General features: G+C 37.2%; 1 protein-coding gene across 1 annotated transcript; it reads left to right on the top strand.

Moving 5' to 3' along the window:
• The first annotated feature begins 5,008 nt into the window (after positions 1-5,008).
• On the top strand, positions 5,009-6,328 carry LOC137735935 (MADS-box transcription factor PHERES 2-like). Its single transcript, XM_068475287.1, has one exon. The coding sequence runs from the start codon at positions 5,009-5,011 to the stop codon at positions 6,326-6,328; it is 1,320 nt and encodes a 439-aa protein (XP_068331388.1).
• Positions 6,329-11,788: the final 5,460 nt, after the last annotated feature.

The following is an 11,788-nucleotide window of genomic DNA, read 5'->3' on the forward strand; positions in this document are numbered from 1 at the left end:
TCAATCCAATTGATTAGTATTTATCCAATCACTTAGTGAATTAAAACTTACTTTTAATTCTCCTTCTTCTTTGATGATTACTTATTTAATCATCTAGGAGAACCCACAAGCCATGAGTGACATCTAACCATATATCATGGCTACCCAAGCTAATGTAGAATTTGGTCGAAGAACCTATTCAGTTGGAATTACAATGTAATTCGATCATTCTCTATTACAATACTCACAATCACATTACTAGGGTATGGATACTTAATGTCAAACCCCTAATGTGGTTATACCAAGTTATATGATTCAATTGAGTCGTATAGGAATGCCTTCCATCATTACGCTCGATACTTCAACCGAAGATTCTTGAATCATATCTTAGAGTATTCTTCCTTTCTTAACGAGGATTAGAGATCCCTTGTTTATCATTCGCATGCCTTTGAGAATAAATCAGTGACCCCAACAATGCATAAAATACATCCAAGATGAGATATGGTCATGTCTCATTATCAAATGATCAGCAACGTATCCCCAAGACAATTATGATGTCTCAGGTCAAAGGATTACTTACATTATTCCAACCAGTAGAGTTACTTGCTTGACATGTGAGTAGACCTCTATGCAAGTACTCTCGTTTGATTGTATTTAGTGAACTTATTCCTTTAATGAGCACCTACATACTTGTCTTAGTGTCACTACATGAATAGCTTGAGACTTTCCATCCTTCCCATTTGAAGTAGACATAGTACGTACTAGTGTATCCAGAGTGTCAGTGTCATTCTAACAATCATATGACTAGGAACCTTTTTGGACATTATGGTTATGTGAAGAAGGTCTCTGTAATCTAACATCTCTAGATTACTTCTTCCATCGATCGATTGTCCACGGACTCACTAATTTTGGACGTCTATTGTTCATTGAGATAGTCTTAATAAGTGACTTTGCATTTTACTGTATTAGAGTTATCTATACATACGGACATTGTCCTGAAAGGTTTCTTCCAAAGATTGACTTTCAGCGCATAACTCCAACAAGACTCGATTCTGTCTTGGTCTCGAGATAGAGCATTGTTCAGATGGAATCCTAGTACATCAATCAAACTATGCCCATAAGTTGTTGTGCCACTTTAATGAGGATAAAATGAAGCCTTCAAGTACTCCTATGGTCGTTCAATCGCTAGATGCAAAACGAGATCCCTTCTGTCCAAAGGAGGATGATGAAGAGATTTTGGAGCCTAAAGGTCCCTATCTAAGTGCGGTAGGCGCTTTATTGTACTTAGCTCAATGCACTAGACTCAACATCTCCTTCCTTGTTAATCTTTTAGCAAGATATAGTAATGCACCTAGACGCAGACACTAGACAAGCGTGAAAGACATTTTCCGTTACCTTAAGGGTACTATGGATTTGGGCTTGTTCTATCCCTACTGATCCTCGAGTGATGTCGCACCCTTTGCTACTCAAGTCAATTCTCGCCTTGTTGCTTATGCCGACGTAGGATACATATCTGATCCGCACAAGGCACATTCTCAAACAGGTTATGTCTTTACCGTTGGAGGCACTGCAATCTCTTGGAGGTCAACTAAACAGACCTTAGTTGCCACTTTGTCTAACCATGCTGAAATTCTCGCCTTACATGAAGCAACTCGGGAATGCTTTTGGTTGAGAGCAGTTGTGGGCCATATTCGAAGTTTATGCGATCGTTATCCCACCGTTGATGTTCCGATAACGATCTTTGAAGACAATGCAGCATGCATCGAACAGCTCAAGAAGGGTTACATCGAATGAGACAACACCAAGCACATTGCGTCGAAGTTCTTCTTTTCACATCAACAACAAGAGCATCAGAAGATTGAAGTCACGAATCTGTTCACATGACAATTTGGCCGACCTTTTCACCAAATCACTGCCTAAGACGACGTTTCAGAAGCTTGCTCATGGAATTGGTATGCGTAAACTTTCTGAGTTGTAACTTTGCTATTTCTCTTTGGAATTGTGTTAAACTTAGGGGGAGTATCTTGAGGATACTTGCTTGATCTTAATGTACTCTTTTTCCCTAAGATTAGGAGCATTTTTACCACTGGGTTTTTGCTACCTAACCAGGTTTTAACGAGGCACCCACCTTGGGTTGGTGATATCCCTGATGATGTCCCATAGACGTTTCTTTTGACTTTGCATTTCTCACACATTTCCTTAGACTATGGATTTTGTCCCTCCTTTGGTTTTTGCCATAGCCTTAGGGTTTTTTTAGTGAGAATTACTTACTTATGTAAGTTCCTACCTTATTGAGAATAAGCGTTGTTCCTTAGAATTAGTGTCAACGAGTTGACTTCCTAAACTTCTGCATGATGTTGAATCTACTTTGAGTATTTACACACTCAAGGGGGAGTGTTGTAAACTTTCCTAGTTTAAGTGTGATTGTGTAAATCCTAGAGTAGATTTGATTCTAGTAATCCTTTCCTATTACAACTTGTATTCCTTGGGGATGAAGGAATATCTTCTCTCCCTTTACTACTATAAATAAAGGCACAACGTAGGAGGGATAACACACACATTTCCCTACAATTCTACAAACACATCTCTCTCTATTTCTCTACCCTTGCCGTTGGCCCTATTGTTTTTGTTGGATAAAATAGGCTACAACAGGTATTGCTTACTGTACCCGATGGTGGTGGAGGAGTGACCTTAACGGGTAGATAAGAAAGATAATGGAGATAGGAGATAGAGATGGAAAAATATGGAGTTAGTGGTCCGACAAATTTCAAATGAAGGCCGGAGGATAAGAAAGAAGGATGGAGTGTGGACTAAGGGGACATATAGGGGGAGAGGGAGAGAGAGGGAGAAGAAGAGAGAGAAGGAGAAAGAGGGAGAGAGAGAGAGAGAGAGAGGGAGAGAGAGAGAGGGAGCTGTCAAAACTTTTAGATTAAAAAATTATGAAATTTTGAAAACTTTGTCGCCTAAACCCAGACCAAACCCTAGTTGCATTTTGGTGATGAAATATGGTTATTGTCACTGAAAGTGACATTATCCGACAAACTTTCTTGTCACTTAATATTATAAGATAATATTTTTGCGTGACGAACATATGTTTATTGCCAAGAGTTTTCCACATTTTTTTTATATGTTGTTTTAATTTTATTGACTATTTTTTTTGGAAAGTGTTATTGGCACTCCAAAAATTTCATTCTACACTCCTCACAAGTGTATTTTTCTTTCCTAATATAGAAAGTTTGGAGTGTAGAATGAGATTTTTGGAGTGCTAATAACAACTCCCTTTTTTTTTTTAATATAATTCTAATACAAATTAAGCAAATAAAATATTTAAATTGATAAAATTATTTTAATCCCGATGCAAATTAAGCAAATTAGTCGATTTGATATATTTAAAGCGTACATACAAACCACATAAAATATTATTATCTCAATCCAAATAAGCAGTTGTTGGAACCAAATTCGCTAACCGCCACAAGTGGTATAGATGCATAAATCGTAATGACTTGTAAAAGAGTAGACAAACATGCACAGGCCAGAAACCGGGGAGGGGGATGTACCGGCCAAAGACTCTTCGGCGGTCAAGCTAAGTAAGTTACAACTCAAGTGATGGGCAAGAGAGTAGAGTGCGATAATTGTGCTACCAAAGATGACCCTAGAAGGGTGTATTTATACCAGTCAGGAGAGAAATTTTTTTTATGATAAATTCTGTATTAAACCGGAGAATCCCATTGGATATCTAGGAGTAGATATTGCTTCCTCTTGGAAGTGATTACTTATGGCACAAGGCAATTCCTAGATTGTAGGAACCAAGGATATAGGAAACCTAGCTAATTCTATGCTGTATCAGGTTCCCATGTCTTGCGAAACAAGCATGATCAATAAAGGATGAGAAATTCTAATTAAGTTTTTTAAACATTATTATAGGTTGTGTACAACATTACGAAAACCTAGATGAGATATTCTAATTAAAGTTTGTCAAATATCCGAAGAGTAACACAAATGTAAAATTTAACTAGAACTCGGTACGTCGAGCTATGCACGCTGTGATTAAAAAAAGGGGCTTTTAGATCCAGGTTCAAAAACGTAGAGTGTTTTTAGGAGTAAGTCCAGTTATCTAATTATATGTTTTTTATTTCTTTTATTGCTCATTTTATATTTTCTAAAAATATTAAAAATCAATTAAAATATTATGCATTTTCCAACTCCAAAAGAATATATTTAATATCTTATAACAAAAAAACTAATATACTAACATAAATTTATCTGCAAAACATTCTACCCTAACTCAAGTAACAAATATATGAATGTATATAATACCTATACGTGAGATATGAAACCTAATTAAAAGGTAGAAAAAACATAACATACCTACAAGCAAGACACATTAATCTGTGATAGGTTGATTATAAAAAAAGAATATGTCATATAGGTAGATAAATATAATTAACCTGTGATATAGGTTGATTATAAAAATTAAAAATAAGTCTATAAATGGGGTTTAAAGTAGGAGGAAGAATGAGAAATAACAAAAAGATAAATAAAAAGAACTAAGCAAAGAGATAATTGGGAAGAAATTTGATTTTTATAATAAATCTTATCATTGAACTGATAACTATTGATAATTAAATAATTAAATATATCAAATTGGACTTATTTTAATAAATTTGACTATTCCTACTATTGGCTCAAAAAATTGGACTTATATCAAGTTTCCTCTTAAAAAAAATTATCGTATGGAATCGTGTGCATAAATGCTTGCATACTGAAAAGGAAAAACTCTTCCTTTTAAGAGGATATACAAACATTAAAAGTGATTTGATAACTTACCATCTCACCCCTTTTTCAAATTAAATCGTCATAACTAATTACCACTATCTTCCAAGATGCATTTTTTAATTTCATTCCATATCAACATTGCACCCATGATGTGTTTGTGGATGATGAGAGTCGTATCACTGTTTTCGACGTATCTATTTATACCCTTAGGTGGGAGGAGTCAGGAGTGTAGAGCATTAGACTATCATCAACCATGACTAGAAATAAGGTCAAGCTTGCATGGATAGTGAATGATAATGCTAGAAAATCTAGCTTTAGAAAGAGAAATGCATGCTTGGTGAAGAAAATGAGTGAACTAACCACCTTATGCGACATCAGTGCGTTTATCATTGTTTATGGCGAAGACGGTGAGGAGCCAACCGTGTGGCCGGATCGCACGGTGGTGGAACAATTGATTGCAAGGTTTCAAAGCATACCAGATCTCGAGCGGTGGAAGAAAATGATGAGCCAAGAGACTTACCTGAAGGACAGGGCAGCCAAAATGCAAGAGCAAATCAGAAAGATTATGAAAAAGAACAATGAGCTGAACACAAATAATGTCTTGCACCAAATTATTGAAAAAGGTAAGCCCCTGTTTGAATTTGATGATAATGATCTAACTGGCGTGGTTTTTTCTTTAGAGGAGAGGATGAAAGAAATCCAAAAACGTATCGATTATTTTGAGCAGGAGAATCCTAATCATCCTCCAAGTACTCCTTCACAAGGGGGTGGAGATCAGTCAGAAATGATAAGCCAAATTGGAAGTGATTTTCCCGAGTCTTTGTTTATGTACAAAGACCTGGGAAAGCAAATTCAGAACAATTATGGTCCTACTATTAGTGTTAGGAGTGACATCGTGATACCACCAAGCTCGCTCTTTGGTAATTTTACTATTGCAAATGACATGGGGATGCCTTTTTGGAACTTGGGAGGCAATTGTGATGGAAGTGATTTAGGGTTGCCTAAGAAAATAAGGAGTGTTGAAGGTCCTAGAAGTGGCGTTGGGGATAACATGGGGGTCCATAGTGGATTCTTCAAATATCAAAACTATGTTGGAAGTGACAACAAATATGGAAATTACAAGGAGAGTCGTCCTTTTTGCGATTGGGGAGTTGGTGGGGATGGAAGCGATAAAAGGTTGACTTTGATGAATTCTGAAGGCATGAATGGTGGAACTGGGATGGAGCAAGAGGTTTTTCCTAGTTATGCGATTAAAGCTGCAGGTATTACTAGTAATGTGGGAAGTGATCTAGGGCTCGGTATGACGTCTTACAATGACGATACTGGATTTCGTATTGGGGACGACAAGGCTGGATCAAACAATGGAGTATTTGGGCATTTGCCACATCAATTCAACATTGGAGTCCGTACGGAAAGTCATATGGATCTGCCTTCTGCATCTTTTGGAGGCAATGGTGCTGGAAGTGATATAGGGCTACTCCAAGGACTATTTGCAGGTAGCAACGCTGGGAGTGATGTTGGGCATCCTTATGATGTTAGCAAAAGTTGGCAGTTTCCCTTTTCTTCACCTTGAATTGCAGTGCTTTTCTACATTGTTGTTCGATATCTTCAATTAGCATATGCAGGAGTTTATCTTTAATTCATGTAATAAATGTCAAGTGGGAGGAGCTCTTTTTTTTTCTTTGGTCAATTGTCCTCCTTGTAGGAGGTTTTTATGCCGAAGGTTCATTTACAGAGGTCCAAGCTTTCTCAGTCTTCTTTTTCTTCCATTGTCTCTCTTTGTAATCTGCTGCTTATTGAATGAATTTTAGAACTTCAATAGAACAAATTGAGAAATCATTGTACATTGATTGACAGTTATGGTTTAATTGTAGCAATCATCTTTGAACTTATACCTCTATTTCAATTTTAGTCCTTGAACTCTCATATTAGTTTTTTTAAGCCACAAGGTGCACAACATCAAAGTTAACAATGTGTTGCACCTTTGGTCATTTTCACTGACATCATATTTCCTATATTAAATCTAGAAGTATATTAGGAGTTTCAACTTAAAACTTAAAAAAACCAATAGAAGAAACTAAAACACAAATGAACATTTATAGATAATATTTTAAACATAAAACAAAAAGAAATTGAACTACAAACAAAATAAAAATAGTTGGACTTTTGCAACTTGTAAATATTAAACAATGCGATTTTAAAGTTGGTAGGAGGTTGAATTGTGCTTGGACATAAACAATTAATAAATCATATATTGAACTATGGAAAAAAATTCCTGTGCATTCAAAATTTTTTTTAACACTAAAAAACTTTGATTTTTTTTTTTTTGTTCTTTTTTCTTTCTCATTTCTCATTTTAAATTCATTTTTAGTGATGTAGATGGAGTTCCTAATATACCCCTAAATTTAATGGAAGAATAGGCAGCATTAGTGAAAAGGATCAATGGTATAACACGTTGTTAACACTACTACATTTAACAATTATCACAATGAAACACCAACCATTGCACAAAGAAGAATTTCGTCGCCACCACTTTGTCGCTCAAGGCTCGTAAAGAAAGGTCATGCGTGATGAAGAGAAGAACAATTGTCGTGCAAAGTCTTTTTGTAACATCCCACATCGCCCAGGAGAGTGGATCCTGTAAGCCTTATATATATATATATATATATATATATATTCTCATATCTACCTAGCACGAGGCTTTTTAGGAGCTCACCGGCTTCCGGTTCCATCAGAACTTCGAAGTTAAGCGAGTTTGAGCAAGAGCATTCCCAGGATGGGTGATCCACTGGAAAGTTCTCGTGTGAGTTCCTAGAAACAAAACCGTGAGGGTGTGGTAGGGGCCCAAAGAGGACAATATCGTGCAACAGTGGAGTCGAGCCCGGGATGTGGTGGGGGCCCGGCCTGGGATGTGACAATTTGGTATCAGAGCCAATACCTGGCCGGAAGTATGCCGACGAGGACATCGGGCCCCTAAGGGGGGTGGATTAGAACATCCCACAGCGCCCAGGGGAGTGGATCATGTAAGTCTTATATGTATATTCCCATATCTACCTAGCACGAGGCCTTTTGGGAGCTCACTGGCTTCGGGTTCCATCGGAACTTCGAAGTTAAGCGAGTTCGGGCGAGAGCATTCCCAGGATGGCTGACCCACTAGGGAGTTCTCGTGTGAGTTTCCAGAAACAAAACTGTGAGGGTGTTGATGCGAGATTTATATGCGCATAAATTAAACCCTCTTTTTATCGATTGTAGTAAGTATGTAAGTAGGGATCGTTCTTAACCGGGGATTAGGAGGGATTGCAAAATCACTTGGAAACTGACTAAAAAACGTAAAATAAAGTTTAAAACACTAAACTAGACTCAAAGAATGCAAAACTAAACACTTAAAACACTAAAACAAACCAAAAGACTCAAACAGCACCCAAAACACTCAAAACTGCCTTAAAATCACTTTCTGGGCAGATTTGAGCACTTTGGTTACTTTGGACGAAATTGGGTAATAAATTGACTCAAGACTCTTAAAAACACAAACTAAATTGATTTCTAACTAATTTGACATTAAAGTAAAGGGGGATTTAGGTTTTGAACGAATTGAAATAAATGCACAGATTCTAAACAAAACAGAATGTAAAAATGAAATTGATGAAATGGAATGAATGGATGCTAGCCAAGGGGTTCATCTCCATACATGTTACACTTGCATAATAAAATGATTTCCAATTGCATTTCAATAAACCATGAATTCTCAACACCCCAAGTTAACCGTGATGCACTAATTAACCTTCAAATCTTCCTAACGTTATTGAATTGGATGGGTTAGCGCATACAACAATTCAAAACATTCCCCACAAGTCCCCTACATGATTGCATAATAGAGATACAAGCAAGAATCATTACGCTCTATGAAAATTATAAGTGTTGACGAGGCATTCGTTACTATGGAATACGCATGAAACTTATGCCAAGAATTCGTTTAACGCGATTGTTTATAAGCAACCTCCACTACTTGTGAATATAAGTTCGTAACTATTAGGTGAAACTCACTTATATTCTAGCGTCATATTCATGCATGAAAATTAAGCGCGCATTCTCAATAAACATACATAAATAAGTTATCAATCAAACGGTTAAACAAATTGAATCCACAACTTATGAAACGCAATTAGAAGTAATCAAATCAAAATGCAAGCATAAACATATATTTCGAATCACCCCCTAGCTAAAGGGGGTTTAGTTCTTCATAACTTTGAAATCAAAGAAACACCTAAACATTCCAACAACTCAAACTTGAATTGTATGAACGTTTAGGCACTCTTCTCTTCCATTCCTCATACGTACAAAACAAAGAGTATTGAAATTAAACATTGAAATCAAAGAAACACCTAAACATTCCAACAACTCAAAATTGAATTGTATGAACGTTTAGGCACTCTTATCTTCCTCTTCGTTGTAGCACAAGGTCTAAGGATAGTTTGATGGTGTGAATGGTTTGGGGAGTGGTGAAAATGGAAGGATGGTGGTGTTTGGATTAATAGGGAAGGCACGGCCTTGGAGGTTTGTGGATGGTGTTTGTGACTGAAATGTGTAAGTATGAATGAGAATGAATGCAATGGATGCTTATTTATAGGTGAAATGGGGGGAACATGACAGCTAGGTTATGATGATGAATGCATGTGCAAAGTTGGTTGAATGATTATGAGTGCAAGTGGCTGAAATAGCATGTGGAATGGCTGGAAATGCAAGGAGAATGCATGTGCACGGTTTTGGGAGAGAATGGGAGTGCATGTGGCTGAAATGTTAGAGGAACAAGTGCATGTGGCTGCATTGTGGTGCAATGATGGAGGAACAATCTGAAAATGCAAGGCATGGCTGGAATGATTGTGTTTGTTTGAATGTGCATGTGATTAAATTAAAGGATGCAAAGTAAATGAATAATGAATGCATGTGTTGATTTATGAGGATGCATGTGCAATGAAGTGGAATGACAATCTGAAATGGGATAGGAAAGTGTATGAAACTCACGGCAATGATGGTGATTTTCTGGTGGTGAATGGTAATGCAATGTGTTTGCATGTGAATTAAAGCTATGTGAATGATTAGGGTGAATGTGCATGTGCTTTGACAGCTAGGATGAATTAATTAAAGGGAGTGCATGTGAGTTGGATAAAGAAAAGGTTTAAATGTCCTAGAACTAAAGGGAACAAGGTTTCAACACTTTGGTCTTCAATTAGGTCTTCAATTTCGTCCAACACTTTGGCTCCAAGAATAAGCTATCCATCCTTAGCCCAAAAGTGCTCCAAAAGTCTCCAAAATGCATCTTTTTGCTCCTTTAGCCCTTTGGACCTACAAACACACGAAAATAGCTTAAAGTACTAAAATAACTAAAGAAACATAACGTAAATGCACGAGAACAAGCCATTTAAGTCGCATGAATATGCTCCTATCAGGTGTGGTAGGGGCCCAAAGTAGACAATATCGTGCTACGGTGGAATTAAGCCCGAGATGTGGTGGGGGCCCGGGCCGGGATGTGACACTTTTACACGACGAATAGATGCTTCATCACACTAAGTTTAGAGGGATGAAGAACAGTCGTCGGACAAAGTATTTTGTGCAACAAACAGGGATTTGTTGCAATAAGTTTAAAGGGACGAAGATCTATGTGGCATAAGGCCAGAGTGACGAAACGATACTTCGTCGCATAAAGTTTAGAGGGTTGAAGTTTTTCTTATAACAAGATTTATCACCACGAAGTCCTGTCATCGTGCTAAATTACTGGGGACGAGAAGAATTCTTAGGTAGGATTTTGTGTGATGAATATTTGCTTTCCATTACTTTAATGCGACGAAGTCTTTCATCGCACAAATGTTTTTTTAATTTCTTTTAAAAAAATATTTATAAAATGAATTTTAAACAAAATAATTTTAAAAATATAAATTAAATTAGAAACAGTAATTGATGAGGAAAAATATTGATTTAAAACAAATAAGAAAATGTATGTACAAGCCGGAGAAAATTGAAAAAGTATGAATATTTAAGAAAGAAAAAAACAAAGCAAAATCGTCGCTGTCAATTCTAATGGTCGGTTGTGCTGGGTCGGGGGACTAGGAGATTGAAGATGTATGAGGAGGAGATGCATTGGCTGAGATGTTAAAGCCGAACATCTAAAGAGTAGAGATGATCTGGGCCATCCTAGACTCCTGGGTAGCAATATGCGCAATCTGGGTCGTGATGTGGGCATTTTGGGCCTTTACCTACTGTTGGAGTTTCACAACTTGCTCTATCAACGATTGGACCTAGCTGAGGTTGAGCTGGAAGAGGAGGCTCCCATGTGACAACCCGCCCCTACTTTTAAGATTTTATTAATTTTAAAAGTGTGAATTGACAAAAATGCCCTAGAGGCGAGAATATTGACTTTCGTTGACCGTCCTTCCGTGACATGTACAAGCTACTATTTTAACATATTCTCAAAGTACTCGATGCTACGAACTCGTAGGCACAATCAAAATAGAAATCGGAGTTACGGTTAAACTTTTGAGGAACTACGAATTCGAAAGTTATTTTTGAAGAAATTACTATTCTAATTATCTTATAGTATTTTATATTACTAAATTATTATTCTATTATTTTCTGATTGGATCATTTTATTATTTATTAGTTTTTCTGGCCATGGGACCCACAACCACACCCACACAAAAACTCATCATGTGCCTCCTTATCTCTCGGGACACTATCTCTCAATATTCAAATCTCTCTCACCTCACTCTCCCAATGGATGATTGCCACCTCACCCATCTCTTTAATTCTCTCAACTCTCTATCCCCTCACTTATCTCTCTCATAGCTCTCTACCTCTCCCATCTCCTTGGACTGCACCAGGATGGTGTAGTGGCAAACACCAAGTCGAACAATGCACCTTCCAAACCGTCCCTATCCTTCTTGCTCCTCTCAAACACTTACTCAGACTTGGTACTATGCTCGATGCACAGGTGCAACGATGGCACCATCGCCATACTTCTCGACAAGATTTCTTAAAT

The sequence above is a fragment of the Pyrus communis genome, chromosome 6 (assembly GCF_963583255.1).
Source record: "Pyrus communis chromosome 6, drPyrComm1.1, whole genome shotgun sequence".
NCBI classification, from domain to species: Eukaryota; Viridiplantae; Streptophyta; class Magnoliopsida; order Rosales; family Rosaceae; genus Pyrus; species Pyrus communis.

Excerpts from the sequence above, each read along its gene's own strand:
- LOC137735935 (XM_068475287.1), top strand. The coding sequence starts at position 5,009 with ATGACTAGAAATAAGGTCAAGCTTGCATGGATAGTGAATGATAATGCT.